The 17,349-nt window shown below is 34.1% G+C and overlaps 1 protein-coding gene across 2 annotated transcripts in view; it reads right to left on the bottom strand.

Annotated features, from left to right (window-relative positions):
• Window positions 1-1,137: 1,137 nt before the first annotated feature.
• The window catches only part of MIPOL1 (mirror-image polydactyly 1), a 336,828-nt gene continuing 320,616 nt past the window's right edge, over window positions 1,138-17,349 (bottom strand). Inside the window, exon 12 of one of the 2 annotated variants that reach the window (XM_055556695.1) lies at window positions 1,138-1,452. In XM_055556695.1, the coding sequence (XP_055412670.1) occupies window positions 1,419-1,452 (34 nt within the window). In that variant the 3' untranslated portion in view covers window positions 1,138-1,418. Of the gene's footprint in view, window positions 1,453-16,143; window positions 16,927-17,349 lie in introns of those variants that run through there. The other variant, XM_055556693.1, reaches the window with a different exon arrangement.

The following is a 17,349-nucleotide window of genomic DNA, read 5'->3' as shown; positions in this document are numbered from 1 at the left end:
GTCCAAGTAAAACTTTATTTAAAATATATCCAGATACATTTTCTTATCATATACCAAGAAAATGAATTAAAGAAACCAAACCAATGTAGTCACACACTGCAAGTGCCTGCTGTATATACAAAGGCCAATAGCATGCTTTTATCAAGAAGAGAAAAGTTATACACAAACTGAGAAGAAATCCAAAATTGACTACAGAGCAATTAGGGTATTCTTTGAAAATAAATTACAACCAGAGAAAATCTATCAAATTATTAAAAAGATATGAAAAGAAACTTTTGCCTCAAAGTCATCTGAATGATCAACAATTTCATAACAGAGGCATAAACTTTGAATAATAGAGGAATACCAGTTTTTTTTTCCCCCATAGAAAAATTGAGATATTAATTTCAGGCATTTTAGGAAAAATAAAAGCTGCTGCTTAAAAGAATCTGCTTTGATTTTCATGAGAAACTAAACTTAGTCTAACAATAGGAAGCAAAATTAACAGAAAACTAGTTCTCCTAAACAAATATTTTTAAATTGACATTAGACATCTCAAATGAGAATGTCAATGACAGTATCATCAGTCACCAACATATATATATATATATTAATATATACCTTATATGCAAAGTAGCCAGGATTAATTCTACTTGATAAAACTGAACCTTTTACTAATAATCTCCTTTTTATACTTCACATTTAGTTATTTGGTGGGGGTAGATATTGGATTATTTTATCTTTTACAGATTAGTAAAATGAAATGCATAGATCATTATAGCATAAAATATAATATATGGCATAAAAACTATAATATATAACATAGTATAAAGTATACAAGATTTGTCTCATAACTGGTAGATTTATTTAGTTTCTGATAGCAATTAGAATCTTTGAAGTGAGCTTTTAAGTAGCTTCTCTTATTTATGATAAAATTAACTTTATATTTAGGCCTCTACAGTAATTTTTTATAGTAACATTGTAGAAATCACTTCTTCTATTACAAATCTATTGACTGATGAAGTCATCTCCTAATAGACTTTAGGGAAATCTAGCTGTTAGAACCTGGGGGGCCAAGTTGAATAATCTTTCTGTTATGATTTATTTGGTTTTGTCCTACCATAGAACTTAACACTGGCCAAACTATTATTAAGCTTATTTTTAAAGCAAAGCTCTGGACTCAAATATAAATTTTTATGTCACCTTAACAAAGTCTATTTTCCCCAAATTCAGTCATTCTTCTCTTTGTGTGTATATGTGTATATACACATATACATAATACATGCTCAGACACATAAACTCATAAACACACATACATACATGATGCAATTTGTTGGTGATATTTTAGGTTATCCTTTCTTCTTTCTCAGTCTGTCAATTAGCTTCCTCTTCCTTGTCTGTCTTCATCCTAAGTAATTGCAGGATCCTCAGAAGTTTTGTCACCTAAAGGACATGGAAGCAGCCTCTGCGATACTTAAAAATAATAATGCTTTGATTTGTCAATGTGAGAAGTTGGATGGCTTTTAAAAGCTGACCAGTCAGGGCTATTTGCACATAGTAGACATTCAATAAATATTTGTTGATTTGATTTATTCTAGGGTAAAGACTGGGTTACAACTCTTTTTTTTCTTCACTGATATGCTATGATTTAGCCTGTGTACAAATGAGTTTATGAGTAAACATTAATGGTCATGGTCATTGAAGATGTTTTAGAGGGAAAGAATTCTAGATCTGCAGGAGTTAGGAATAGCAATGATGGGAGTATGTTTAATAAAACACTCCAAGTAGTTATAGAATAGATGATAAGACACCATAAAATAGGTTCTAACTGAACTGCATTCTGACAAATTATTTGAAAACAAAGTAGCTACTTCATCATTTTTGAATCAATCACATGTTGAGGGTTTAAATTTTTGACTCCATACAATAAAGCAAAGGACCTTTTCATTAAAAAAAATTAGGGATAGTATTTTGGTGATGAAATTTAGTGAGCATATTAAAGCTGTGTAATATTTTCTTTGGTATATTCTCCTTTGTGAGAATCACAAAAGTGTTTATGCATGTTTTATTAACAACTGAGAGGTCGCAGAATAAAAACTGAGAATATTTCTCAAATTTCAAGTAACTTTTAAAGAGTTAAACTCTCTACTCCTATCCTTCAAAACAGCATAATTGATTTCCTCTTTTGGTCACTAACAGCAAAAACTGTTTCTGAGCTTACAACATGTTAATTTTGGCTCAAGGCAAATGTACAACAGCAAGGTTTATGATAAAATCTGTCAAAACATTAACCATGATGGCACAAGCTTCAGCTCTTAACAGAAACAGGGAAGCAGAAGTTTAGGAATAGACACACAGTTGTACATCTAGCTTTGAAAATGCCTGCTTGTGTCATATTATGAAACTTATTCCTTTTTTTCTCATTTCTAATGTGAAAGTTCTATAAGGTGATTATGTTTTAATTAACTATTTCAAAGAGATGGGAGATCCTAGGATTAAACATATAAATCTAAGTAAAAAATTACTAGCTAAGAGGACTTCAGATGTTCAAGACAAAAGCCAAGATTCTATAGCATTTTCACTTCTTATCTGATGAGTTTCATGAAAATTAAGTCTTAACATAAGTGGTGTCTTACCCTTTTTGCTACTTTAAGACAAAGATGATTCATTTGGCTATGTACCAGCATTTGAGCACTATAAATTTTTACTTTTTCAACATGGTAGACAATGTTGGTAGTTTGGGTTTACTATTCCTTGGTGAGGAAAGAAGCTGTATTTCCTAGAAAATTATGAACAAAATAATGTTATCAAAAGTGAGCCTCTCTGCTGACAGCCAATTATAACCAACACAGTTAACTTTGTGTGTGAGGTATATACAAGAAACAATTTCAGAGAAGGGCATACTGTCTTGAAAAATGTAATTTGATTAGACACAGCTAGCAAAGATTTATGAAAGTCTTCTTTAGGGAACTCAAAGCTTTTCAGTGTGTTAATGTCATGGTCATACAAGTAGTATGCAGTGAATATTCTATGCTTAAGCATTTCAAAAAGCCTTTGATATAATTAACTTATTTATTGAAGAAAGGTAGGTATTTTTTAAGCTTTAGGATCTTCACTCAACAAGGTTCATGATGAAAATTGGTGGAGACTAGAGATAAAATTTGTAACTAAATATAAATTTTTGAAGCTCTAGCTTGGTGGGTAATGGTCACACACAATTTAGTTTTGCTCTCAAAACTATATCTTAGAATACGGCTTAGGTATTGAAAGAATAATAAAGCACCAGAAAATAAAATCTCAGGAAAACTTAACAAAAGAATTGGAATTCAGAAGACTTCAGTTACTTTTAGGAAATAAGGAATTATTGAATTTGAAATCATGATTTAAAGTAGCTTGAAGCAATATCAGAAAGCATCTGAGAATGCCCTGGTTTATACACTGCTTGCCTTCTCCTTCTTTTTGCATTCTAACATACTTGGTTCCAGAAAACAACTTAGTTATTACTGTTGTTCAAAAAAGATTTAAATGACCTCTCTTGTGGTCTGGAAATTTTGTGTAAACATCGCAAGATGACAAAACCCCATCTTCACTTTATCATGGAGTGAAATTTCAAATGTTGGATTGTATGGGACCAAAATTGAACAATAATGCAAGAAATTCTGATTAAAAAACAAATCTAACCAAATAAAACAAGCAAATACCCGCTCCACCCCCAAAACGCTTCACTTTAAATCGATTATGATTAAAAGTTAAAATCTTCAGGTAAACCCAATGTCTCACCTGGTAATGGGCTAGGTGTTAGATAATTTAACATAACAGTATATTTTATCAGCACTATTTTTTAAAAAGGTGCTCAAATCTTAATCTTCCATTGCATGTATTTTTTAGAAAGACAGATTACATAGATGTTTATAAAAACAAAAATATAGTTTGAAAATTTAGGCTTCATTATTAACAAAAATGATTAAGTATTTACCTGTGCAAAGAAATATAAGACTGAATTTTTGGCTTCCAGAAGCTATATGCTAATGGGAGATAGTACAGGGATAATAAAACAAGAGGAAACTTATTAACTGCCCTAATAGAGATGAAGGAAGACCTATAAATCATACAGAAAAGAGACTGACTTCTACTTGGTGGTGGGGTACAAGCGGGAAATTAGGGAAAACTTCATGTTAGGAGGTGGTATGAAAGTGTTCTTGAAAGATAAATTAGGTTAAACTTGTGAAGGTGATTTTGACTGAGTAGAGGACTAAAAATGGCAAATGAATTAAATAATAACAGTACAGAGTAGGAACTAGAATGGAGAGGAGCACAGGGTCTAAGGTATTAGTATGAATGAGTCACTTTCATTAATTTTCTTGCTATCCAAAGAAAAGCAAAATAACATATCAAAACTTTAAAGTATGATTTGGGCAATTAGTTCTTTTAGAAAATCCAAAAATGGGTCCAGAAAACTTTCCTAAAACCTAAAAAAATAAAAAGCACACACATGCACACTTCATTGATTCTAGAAATGATAAAACCACTGTTTGTCTTAATGCAACTTAAAGACAATAATATCTGTAATATTTAGACTTACAGTACACAGGGTAGCTATAATTCTTGAAAAAGTTGTTACAATTTTTATAAAAGGAGAAATAAGTAATTATATGATATGCTTGAGGTCTTCACTGAAAGGAAACCTCTGATTTCAAAAGATTGTCTTCACTTCTATTTCACAAACAAGATTACATATTCACGTTCGTCTGTCATCTAAATAAAAGCAAGTAATTACTCTTTGTAGTGTGACCACAACTTAAGAAAATAAGATGCAAAAAGCAAATCTAATTTTGTAAAGTGGGAAGACTATGATGTAAGACATTACTAATTAGTATGCATACACATTCAAGCAGAATAATTCTTCAAAGCAATAACACTGAGACATTTTATGTAAAATTATTATATCGCTGTTCAAACTATATTTGAATTTTCTCCTCCAGAATTATCTTCAGAACTTGTTTTTAAGTTGGAAAAAAAATTCAGTCACCTGGCTTTTGTTTCAAAAAAGTATGTTTAGAAGCAAAATGAAGCTTAGAGATTTAAAATCAAACCTGTCTTTAAGAAGCCAATGTGTACATAATCTATATAGTTTGAGAAACATTCTTTGTGACGTTACAGGAGGATCTCCCTAAGCAACAAAAACTGTTGGCATGGAAGAAAAGTCCACACGAGACAAAGTCTATTTGACTGCTGCATTTGGCAGCTCTTACCTTTGCAAATATTATGTAATTTTGGTTTCTCAATTTTATGCAAAGTTCCTAAGTTTTAAAATAGGCATACATTTTGAAACTTTCATTTTTTTTTCTTTTAAATAAAAGCCACTTCTTAATTTAAGCTTTCTTAGGTGCTACCTTGGTTTATTTTTATTTTTTCATATATATCATAAAGGCTACTTTTGGGTGGGGTTCAGTTGGAATAGACAGGCAACAGCATCTTACTTTCCTAAACACATAGCCTATGGTTTTATTTATAATGCCAGAAATGTTGACTGCTGCTGTTTTCTAAGTCTTACCTGACATGGAACAAGTGTTAAAAGTTCGTTAGCTAGAGCTTAACAACACAATGGCTGAAGGAATGGGGTTACCACACAAGTGTTTAAATTCCATACCGGATCCCTAGCTACAACAGAGAAGAAAGTTCAAACAACAAAAACAGAGTTGCAAGGTCTGAACTTGTGTGTCACGGATACCTCTTACTCATCACCAGGCAGCTCTTATTCAGGGCAACCAAGCCCTCCCAAGCAACATGGTTAATTGAATAAGGATTCTGAACCTTTTGGCTGCAGATAAACCAAAGTGGCACATGGCTCATAACTCAAACGTTTCCTTTTAGGCAGCTGTTAGTTTTCTTGCCCAGGCTAATTTGGATTATTCAATCATTTTCTTTTCTTTAATGAAAAACTGCTTGTAGTTACTGGTGGGGACAAAGAGCTGCAATTATGGATCTTGGAAGGTAAATTTATAACCTACTCATTTTAATCATGTATACAAGTGATACTAAATTCAGAACATTTTATTAGCAGTATAATTATACCTGTGTGTGTGTGTGTATTTGTGTAAATTTAATAACATTCAGCCCTGGCTACTGTTTCCTACGAAGGACCCGGAACCTCTCATAGTGAACAACTAAAAATGTTGTACAGAAAATGAGAAACATCTTCTTAAATGCATCATTACATTGGCAAGTAGGTAAGGAATACAGAGAGTAAATCTAAGTACAACTGGGAACCCTTAATGGTATGTGAAGCATGAAGGGCAAGGTTTTTACCTTGAGAGCATTTGACTTATGATCAAGGTGAGGTTGAGCTCTGGTTTTCCATGGCCTCCTAATGGAGCAGGGGACAAAGTCCAGGGCCCACACACGAAGAGAACTCTTAAACTCAGACTATGAATGGAAGATAGAAAAAAAAATCCCTTATGAATTTTATAAACACAAGCTAGCCTTCATATGAATTTTCATCCCAAATTATTATTTAAGCAGCCCAATAAAATTCAAATTAAGTTCTTAAAGTATGCTAAGGCCTGTACTTATTCCCAGGCAGAAGCAAATGCAAAGCCTCTATGAAGGAATCTACCTTCAATTAAGGCCTGAAAACTCCCATAGGAACTAATTCTAAGACATATAAGCTCATATTCACGAATCAGTAAACATCAAAAGAGGCAAGTTAAATGTAGCTAGCAGAAATAATATTAAAATTGGAGCAATAAATATTTGAGATTGTAAAATAGTCAAAAGTATAGAATTGTTGTTCTTGTTTAGTTGCTAAGTTGTGTCTGAGCCTTTTGTGATCACATGGACTGCAGCCGTCCAGGCTGCTTTGTCCATGCAGTTCTCCAGGCAAGAATCCTGGAGTGGGTTGCCATTTCCTTCTTCAGGGGATCCTCCCAACCCAGGGATTGAACCCATGTCTCCTCCATTGGCAGGTGGATTCTTTACCGCTGACCCACCAGGGAAGCCCTAAGTATAGAATAAGCATATTTAAAATGTACAAGAAAATTAAAAAGGGGTTGAAAATATGAGAGAGAAACAAGAGACCACAAGAATGGTCAAACAGATTTGGGGATAAACAAAATATAATTTCATGAAATGAAAACTATAATAATAAAAATTAAAAACGCACTGGAATTCTGCTTCCAGACAGAACAGAGTCATTTGTGGCAGATCAATGCTTTGCAAGAACAACTAGTAAAGCTGGATGAAATACAAAACATATTTGTTTAAAAGAATCAGAGAAGGGCTGAAACAAAGACAGCTAGAGGAACCAAGACTCCAGAGGCGAGAGCTGAGAGGCAAACTAGCGGTCTGCAGCCGCTCTCCCCCTGGAAGCATCTGCTGGCTCTGGGTTTGTCCTGGCAGAAGGCTGCTGTTAGAGCCAAGAAACCAGCAGAACTTTGGGCAACCTCTCAGGGTTGGAGTGAGAGCCCTAGAAAACCAAAGGGCCTGAGACACACGCCTTGTTGTTGTTTAGTTGCTAAGTTGTGCCTGACTCTCTGCAACCCCGTGGACAATAGCACGCCAGCCTTCCCTTTCCTTCCCTATCTGCTGGAGCTTGCTCAAACTCATGTCCCTTGAGTTGGTGATGCCATCCAACCATCTCATTTTCTGTTGCCCCATTCTCCTCCTGCCCTCAGTCTTTCCCAGCATCAGTGTCTTTTCTAATGTTTGCTCTTTGCATCAGGTGGCCAAAGTATTGGAGCTTTATGCCTAGTTTCCCCTTCAAAGTATTTGGCAAGTTCTGGGCTCTCCTAGGTGGAAGATTAAAAAAGCTCATATAAGAATATCTAAAGGACTCAAGTGAAGATATTACTTTCAGCACTGAAAGCCTAGTGAGCTACCCCATAGGAAAAGAGGCAAACCAGAGAAAACTGAGCCTTATTCAAACTCAACTCAGCTTCAACTCAGCGTACTTGACTGGATTAAGGTGGACATCCACCCAGTCTTTCCAATAGAGGAAAGATGAAGCTCTCTCTAGTGGAAAGCAAAAGTACCTGGCAGGCTCAGGATGTCTTATATTAAACAAACAATTAATAGGCATGCCAAGAGAGGACCATGGATCTAGACACCTAGAAACAAAACAGATATTAAGGACTCAGGGGTGATGCAGATATTGGAGTTAATAGGTATGGACTTTTAATTACTAATTTATAGAAACTAAGTTACTATAGTTTCTTATAAGCAATGGGGAGACAATATATTTAGAAAGATGAGTATTTCACCAGAGAATTGAAATGCACCAAAAACACCAAGAGGAAGACTGTAAATTAAAAAACACAAAATCTGAAATTAAGAATTGAATAGATGGCTTTAACAGCAGGAAACAGGATTAGTGAAACAAAAGACAGGTAATTTTGAAAATTTAAAACTAATGCACATAAAAAAAAGGAAAATACAGAAGATATATGTGGGAACAGTGAAAAAATATATATAGTTGGAGTCACAAAAGGAAGGAGAAAAATATACTAAGCAAAGATTTCCTAAAATTGACAACAGATATGAAGTCAGAGATTTAATAGGTCTACAAACTCAAGCAAAGACCATCAATAAAAAAAAAAAAAACCTGCCAAACAAAATAAAACACCCTGTCCGCAAAACCCAACAATGAAAAAGATCTAAAAAACAATCAGAGAAAACAGACATTTTACTTTCAGAAGAACATTAAGACTGGATGGTTGATTTCTCAACAGGGGTGAGGGAAGCTAGACATTAAGAGGATGACATTTTAGTAAGAGTTATAGGAGAACGTATACTTCTGGTCGTGATGGAATAACAGGGACCACATTTACCCTCGCCACCTTAAAAAAAAAAAAAGCAAATGACCAAACGACCAACTAACCAACCAACTAACCAAACAAAAAACAAAAGAAAAATCCCCCAAACAAACCAAAACCTAAAAACAAAACAAAAAGACCCACCAAAAGCAAAACCACAAAAACAGGTGGAAATACTGAATCAATGTCTTTGTACTTGGGACAACAGGCAAACAGGACAGTGATCCGAGAGAGAAGGGGAAGAAATGGAGCGCTAAGATGATTTATCACATGGCGAGTTTACAGAGCAGAGTGCGGGAGCAGGACCAAAACAGAGTCTGGGAGCTTCCCTGAATTGAGAACATAGAGTTGAGAATTGGGGGAGGTCAAGGTGGTTAGAATTTGCAGTCAGAGTACTAGAGAGGGTAGATTCTGGAACAAAAGTTGCTGTACAGAAAGAGAGCGAGAGCAAGTGGGCTCGGAAGAGCTACAGAGCATTCCTTGAGTCTTCCTCTGAGTATGGACCAGCAGACTTGTGTAAGTAAACTACCAAGGCTAAGGTTAGAACTTTAGAGAGGTGCAGGCAGAACTACGACCCAAACTCACACATAGGTGTGACTAGTCAGAGCAGAGCCAACTCACACTGCACAGGGCATCAGGTATTCAGAAGGGGATGGCCTAAGCTGAGGGGGAGGATGAGCCCTGGACTTAAGGTTCTCTGGTCCTACCTACTGAATCTTAAAACCTACTAGCAAGGATCAAAACTGTTTCCAAATCATGTAACTGCATCCCTGAACACACTTCAAAATTTTTAATGAAAAACAAAAATATCTAACACCCAAAAAGATAAAATTTACAATGACTTGCGTCCAAAACAAGTTATCAAGCATACAAAGCAGGAAAATACAACTCATGATTGTATAGCACAGGGAAATAGCTATTATTTTTGTTAACTTTAAATGGAATATAATCTATAAAATATTGAACCACTATGATTACACCTGAAACTAATATAATATTGTAAATCAACTATCAGTTCAGCTCAGTTTAGTTGCTCAGTCATGTCCGACTCTTTGCGACTCCATGGACTACAGCACACCAGGCTTCCCTGTTCATCGCCAACTTCCAGAGTTCGCTCAAACTCCATGCCCATTGTGTCGGTGATGCCATCCAGCCAGCTCATCCTCTGTCGTCTCCTCCTGCCCCCAATCCCTCCCAGCATCAGAGTCTTTTCCAATGAGTCAACTCTTCGCATGAGGTGGCCAAAGTACTGGAGTTTCAGCTTTAGCATCATTCCTTCCAAAGAAATCCCAGGGCTGATCTCCTTCAGGATGGACTGGCTGGATCTCCTTGCAGTTCAAGGGACTCTCAAGAGTCTCCTCCAACCCTACAGTTCAAAAACATCAATTCTTTGGCTCTCAGCCTTATTTATGGTTCAACTCTCACATCCATACATGACTACTAGAAAAACCATAGCTTTGACTAGACTGAACTTTTTTGGCAAAGTAATATCTCTGCTTTTTAATATGCTGTTTAGGTTTGTCATATATTTTCTTCCAAGGAGCAAGCATCCTTTAATTTCATGGCTACAGTTACCATCTGCAGTGATTTTGGAACCCAAGAAAATAAAGTCTCTCACTGTTTCCATTGTTTTCCTGTCTATTTGCCATGAAGTGATGGGACCAGATGCCATGATCTTAGTTTTCTGAATGTTAAGTTTTAAGTCAACTTTTTCACTTTGCTCTTTCACTTTCATCAAGAGGCTCTTTTGTTCTTCTTCACTTTCTGCCATGAGGGTGGTGTCATCTATATATCTGAAGTTATTGATATTTCTTCTGCCAATCTTGATTCCAGCTTGTGCTTCATCCAGACTGGCATTTCGCATAATGTACTCCACATGTAAGTTAAATAAGCAGGGTGACAATATACAGCCTTGACGTACTCCTTTCCCGATTTGGAACCAATCCGTTGTTCCATGTCCAGTTCTAACTGTTGCTTCTTGACCTGCATACAGACTTCTCAGGAGGTAGGTAAGCTGGTCTGCTATTCCCATCTCTTTCAGAATTTTCCACAGTTTGGCTGTGATCCACACAGTCAAAGGCTTTGGCATAGTCAATAAAACAGAAATATATATTTTTCTGGAACTCTCTTGCTTTTTTGATGATCCAGTGGATGTTGGCAATTTGATGTCTGGTTCCTCGCCTTTTCTAAATCCAGCTTGAACATCTGGAAGTTCATGGTTCACATACTGTTGAAGCCTGGCTTGTATCAGGCTTCAACTATAAAGTATCAAATGTACTTCAACTTTACTTCAATTAAAAAAAAACAACTTATGATAAGGAAATCAATAGAAACAGACTTGGAAATAGAATAGATAATACAATTAACAGACAAGCACATATTCCAGAAAACAGTGCGAAGCATGAAAAAATTAAGGAGATTTGAAAGACATTAAAAAGACCCCAATTTAAAATTTTAGAGATGAGAAGTATATTTGTGAAGTAAAAGGCTCTAGATGGAATTAAGAAGAGTACATTAGATACTCCAAAAGAAAAGGTCGGTAACTTTAAAGACAAAATAATAGAAAGTATTCAAAATAAAACACCCAGAGGAAAAAGAAACACTCCTCTGCCACTGGCAAAATGAACAAAGAATGAATGAGCCCTAGGACAACCTCAAGTGGCCTAATATATATTAAGTAGCAGTTCTAGAGGGGGAGGAAAGAGTTTGAGGACAAATGGTATTGGGGAAAAAAGCCAAAATTTAAAAAAATTGATGAAGATTATAAACTTATAGTCCAAGAAGTTCAACAAATATGCACAGGAACATGCAGAAATCTGTAACACATCACAATCAAATGGGCTAAAACGAGTAATGAAGGTAAAATCCTTAAAGCAGCCAGAGGACATATGTGCAGAGAACAAAAATTAAAATGACAGTAGCCAGAGACAGTAGAATAACATCTTGAAAATATTTTTCCAAAAGGTTAACCTAGAATTCTATAACCAGAAAAAAAACTTTCTTTGCCCAACAAAATGAAGGCTAAAAAAAGACAGAGACATTTTCAAACATCCAAAAGCTGAAAGAATTCATTATTTACAGCCCAGTGTTTTATAAAAGATACTACTTCAGGAAGGAAGAAAATGGTAGCAGGTGGAAACTTGGATCTACAAGAAGAGTACTAGAAATGTAAATACGTGGGTAAATAGAAAATAATGTTGTTCTTACTTTTTGAATCACTTTAAAAGTAGTTAATTATTCAAAACAAAAACAATAATTAAATTATTATTGTATACCTATGTAAAAGTAAAATGCATGACAACAATATCAAAGGTCATACATGGTGAGACAATTTTTTTAAACAGCAATCTGACTGTTTAGATATTATCAGTTTATAGAAACTTCACCCCAACAATTCCTACTGCCCACCCCACCCTAGTCCTCTTGTAGCCATGTACCTTAAGCTTTAAATTCTAAGTTCACTACAGGTGATAGTGTGTTACACAGTCTGTTTATATTTACCTTATCTTGATTGAATAACCAAACACAACAGAAGCAGTGTTCTTAGATTTCAGCTCTTGGTTACAGCAAAATTCCACATACAAATTTCAAAATTAGTAGAGGTGCTTTGTAATAGATTCGAATCATTTTTTTATTAAGAGAATCTGATTGCCTGTCTTAGGTTCTTTCTAACCAAAATACAATTTCTCTTTAATATTTTATTAGTGCCAGTAGTAAAGTACCTAATAAATCTGTCCTTAATGACTTTTATCTTTATTAAATTTGTAAGACAGTCAGACACAGTTTGACAATGGACGTCATCTGTTTCCTTACTGTTGTGTATTTTATAGGCATATTCCGTACAGTGCCTTCAGGACTGAACACTTATAAAAGCTTGATTAAATGTATAAATAACTGTATTGAAATGTAGAAAATTTGCAGTAGAGAGCTTATATGACTGAAAAGTAAATATATATTTCAGATTTTGGAGTTTGTGCGTTAAAATACACCTTTCTTAATAATCTGACCATCAAGAAACTGGTCACATCGAAAGTACCAGCATTCTCCAAAACTATGTTGAGAAAACAGTAACATCAAAAATAAGTATATTAAGATTTCTGTAAAGAAGTGTCAATAGTACACGATAATTTAATGAGTCTTAAAAATACACATTCCTCACTGTCCAATTCTATTTATGAAATCCTACATTAAAAATAACTTCAACATTTATCAATTTAACTTAAAGTGCATAATAAAAAAGAAAAGAAAACCTTTCAAAGGAGGTTATTCTAGTAAAAGGATCACAAAACCCTGGTAACCTGAGATGCTATTCTGGAACGCATGCTACTAGTTCAAATGTGCAAGCTCCAACTTAACGAATGTTTAAAATATTTGAGTTTTTAAAACAGTGCCAAAATAAACCACATCTTTTCTAGAGATGACATATTTAGCTGAGCTCAAGCAATATAAATCTTTCAACCATTTCATGTATTTGTTTAAAAGCCTCAGAAACCACGTGCATTTGTAATAAAACGAACAAAATGCTGAAGTCACTGGAGCCTAACAATTGACTTATAAATCAATTTTTTAGAAAGGCAAATGTATTTATGTGTGTATGTGTCTGTGTATTTATATATCTATATATCTCTCTTCATATTACTAGATACATAGCATAGCTGTTTATAGTAGTTATCAACACAATAATTGTCTTGCAAAAAATTTGGGTTCCATATAAACCATATGTGAGAAGACAAATGTATAGAACATGGCTATTTTATCATTATAATGCCTCACTTGTCAAGAGTATTTAACGATAGAAACTTCACTAATTATCTTTAAAAATATACTATCTATAAAAATGGCTTTTTATGCAATGTTAATCAATATTAAAACTAAAAAATTTTAATATTCTAACATTTTTGCCCAATAAACTAATTCTATTGGTAAGTGATCTGATGAGAAGATTTATCCATTTATTTGAATAAGGACATCTACCAAGGATCAAGTTTCTCACTGAAAAAGAAAGATATTTTAAATAATTTTAACACAATGGTTAAACATAATATAGAAGTAGAATGAGTTTCTCCCATATTATTAACTAATAACTTTGCTTTATACTTTGTTTATAACTTGCCTATAACTGGTTGTATCTTTAACAGATGCTCCAGGAGGTACAGTGAGCCTTTAAGTTTAGACTGTCATTTGCTAGAAATATATTGTCAGGTTCTAACATCAAGCCAAATTAAAGAGTACAGAAGAACTCTGGTTATTTTTAATCAACAATGAATTGTCACAATATTCCTAATTAGTGAAAGTAAGGCTAAGGTTGCTACTATAACACTATAGAGAGGTAGTAATAATGTGATGCTGTTCACATATGCAGCTCACATTACTGTACTTAATTGAAAGATATGTGCAGAAAATTCATACATATATGCATAAAAGAAATGGCATAATAATAAAAGAAATTGCAACAGTTAGAATCTTTGATTTTTGATTTTTGTAAATGAAAGTTTTGGAGACCTGTGGTTGCATGGAGTTGAGTCATAAGACCTCAGCTGTAAGTCCCAGCCAGTTCTTGCCAAATTCCTAGCTCCATTGAGTGTGTTTCCTCATTTACAAAATGTATTACTAATACTACTACTAATGGTAATACTAAAACTACTAGCATCATTATCATTATTACGTGGTAGACAAAAATATTGGTATTATATTACTGTCCATAGAATCACATAAAAATGCAGATGAGAAAGGGCTTTTTAAATCAAGTGCTACACGTTTGTATGATCTTTTCTGCTTTTCCTCTGAACTACTTATTTTTAACAAGGAAAAGTAAATTATCATTTCACTGTAGGAATTAGACTTGATGTTTAAAGTAAACTCAAAGCAACCTCTTTTCTGAAGTGTGGAACACTTCAGAAGTTGCATTATAATTGAATATATAGAGAACTGATCTTCAGCAGGCAAGATTATTCCTTCACACCCCCTTGTCCTGTCCAAAAAAAAGTACTACTTGACGCATCTGTAATTGTGTAGACAATTCATTTTCAAGGGGATGTGGTAATCTGGGGGAGATTACCTACATTGAGCAATAGTAGATGCTAGAACTATTTTGTAAATTTAATGTCAAGGTATCAAATTCTTTAAAGGTTCTGTATATTGATTATAGGAATTAGTTGTGCTAATCTGATTGGTTAGTTATAGAAAGAGATGTTTGGAAATTGTAAAATGCCTTTTTCCTACACTTTGTGTTTTACAAAACCTCAAGCAAAATAACTCAATAAAGTTTTGTCTGTTATTCAGGAATAAATTGAAAACTCAAGTTACTTGCAGTTTATTTGAAGAGGATTCAGGAATGGACTATTTTGTGATGAGAACTGTTTTTCTTCACTTACCTGCATGACTTGAAAGGGGCTGTTCCTTCACATAGGGAGCTGTTACATGTTTCAATTAGAGCTCGTAGAGAAAACTACATGCATGACGAAACTATTCTAAATTTCTATAGTAAGATAGTCGCAGTTTAGAGAGTCTATAATTCTTTTTAGGACTGTAGAATAAATCCAGTTAATTTTGAACCCCTAGTCTTCCTTATTTTTCACATAGTTTAAGCAAAATTAAAAGCAGGCAACATGAGTAAATTCTAAATTTGAATCAATGGGATGATTCTGTCAGTTAATTCAACGGGGTTAATAAGAAACAAATAGAGCTTGTTTGCATCACAATTCTTTTGTCACCCTGTGATAAAGCACCTTACATTTTTCTGCAGAGTAAAAAAAATTCAAAAGCATTATTTCCAATGGTGTATGAGATAAATGATTCTGTACTTGTCCTGAAAATAGGCAATGGTAGATAATTTAGCTCAGTCTTAAAGATAAATTAAAAGATTATATGGACTTAGAAAATTTTTCACTTGCCTACTTAATTTTCACTAATTCCATCTCTACTTATCTATTTCATCCTATTCTGGTCATATTTATTTTCTATTTGCTTCTCATCTAATTCAATCTTTAAAAAAAGATTTTTTTCCTGTAGCTAAATACATGAATTTTAGTTTTATCCATAAAATTTAAAAAAGTAGGTTTCCTGAACCAAATCACAGGTTTACTTTTTCCCCCAAGTCTTTATATTTTTACATTATAATTTTATTGTATATTATAATTAGATTCCCATCTTCCATAACAAAAATTCAAATGACAGTCTAAATAAAGGCATTAAAAAAAAGAATACTTCATGTGTTTCATGGGCGCTTGCCTTTTCGTGTCATGGTGACACATGCTCATTTTCAAGCCAAAAGTATCCCTCCTGAGTAGACAGACTTGGCAATTACTACGGTTTAAATAGAGTTTAGATCATTATTCAGACCCAACATTAAAAAATACCAACACCATGAATTTGTTAAGTACACATTAACAATACTTTCTTTTTATTGAAAACAGTGTGCATTATTTGTAGTGAAAAAAATCATGCTTTGATTAATGTCATTTTAATATGCCAAGCTCTTATTAAAGCAAATTATACATTTGATTCTTGGTATCTATACTTAATATTCTTTAATACTAAAAAAGATTACATGTATGCATCGAAGGAAGACTATACATGCTTCTTATGTATGTGCTTCTCTCATTGGTTAAGAAATAAACTCTATATTGAAAAATGCATGTATTTGAAGTTTTGACCTAACACAGTGGATTAAGGTTTAGACAATATTTACTTTGCTGCATTTGACTCAGAAAGGGCCATATGTGAAGATATGATCCTGACCAACTTTACTATGTTTCTATAATGGTCTTCCAGCAAAAATATTTATATTAAATACAGTGAGATATAAAATAATTACAAATAAGCTGCAACTTTACAGCTATTCATTGGTAAAAGTCTGTAGTTAATACATTTGGATAAATAACTCAAGTCAGCAGCAAAGCGGTTAAACATTTGTGATTTGACTTTATCTCAGCTTGGAATGTGGTTGGAGTGTCCCACTTCTAACAACTGTTTGCTAAGTTAAGGCTTTAGTGTTTACACAGTGTTCAATGAAGCAGCCTGGTCACCAGATGGGATTGCTTCCCCAGACTGTCGTTTTTTTTTTTCAGTTCAGATCACTGTCCTCATGGTCCCTGTTCCAACCTTCTTCCTCAGGACGTCCACCAGCCTTTCCAACCTAAGTTGAGGGCAGTGGGGCGGGAGGGGGAAAAAACAAAGAACATAGAAAGTGCAATTATTGTCAGGAATGTTTTGACTGAAAAAGGACAGTATTTACCTGTGATCAAGCACTTCTGGTCGTCACGTGAAGCAACAAAGCATGACTGGAAGTGAGAGACACGGGTGCAGAGTGCCAAGTATTTGAGGTTAAAAAAACAGCAAAAACACACACTTAAACCCAATCTTCAGATTACGTCAGTTTTAGAGGCTACATGAAAAACACAAGCTACTAGTTTTAATACATCTACCTACTTGCATCAAAGTTATGAATGAATCACTATTATGCCATGACAAGATGGCATCTTAAATGTTGAGCAGTTTCAAACCGATTTTTCACCCAAGAAGTACATTTTTCAATATAGAAATACTATAATTCTTAGGC

Source organism: Bubalus kerabau, chromosome 19 (genome assembly GCF_029407905.1).
Source record: "Bubalus kerabau isolate K-KA32 ecotype Philippines breed swamp buffalo chromosome 19, PCC_UOA_SB_1v2, whole genome shotgun sequence".
Classification (NCBI taxonomy): domain Eukaryota; kingdom Metazoa; phylum Chordata; class Mammalia; order Artiodactyla; family Bovidae; genus Bubalus; species Bubalus kerabau.
This window is presented reverse-complemented; position numbering and strand designations above follow the sequence as displayed.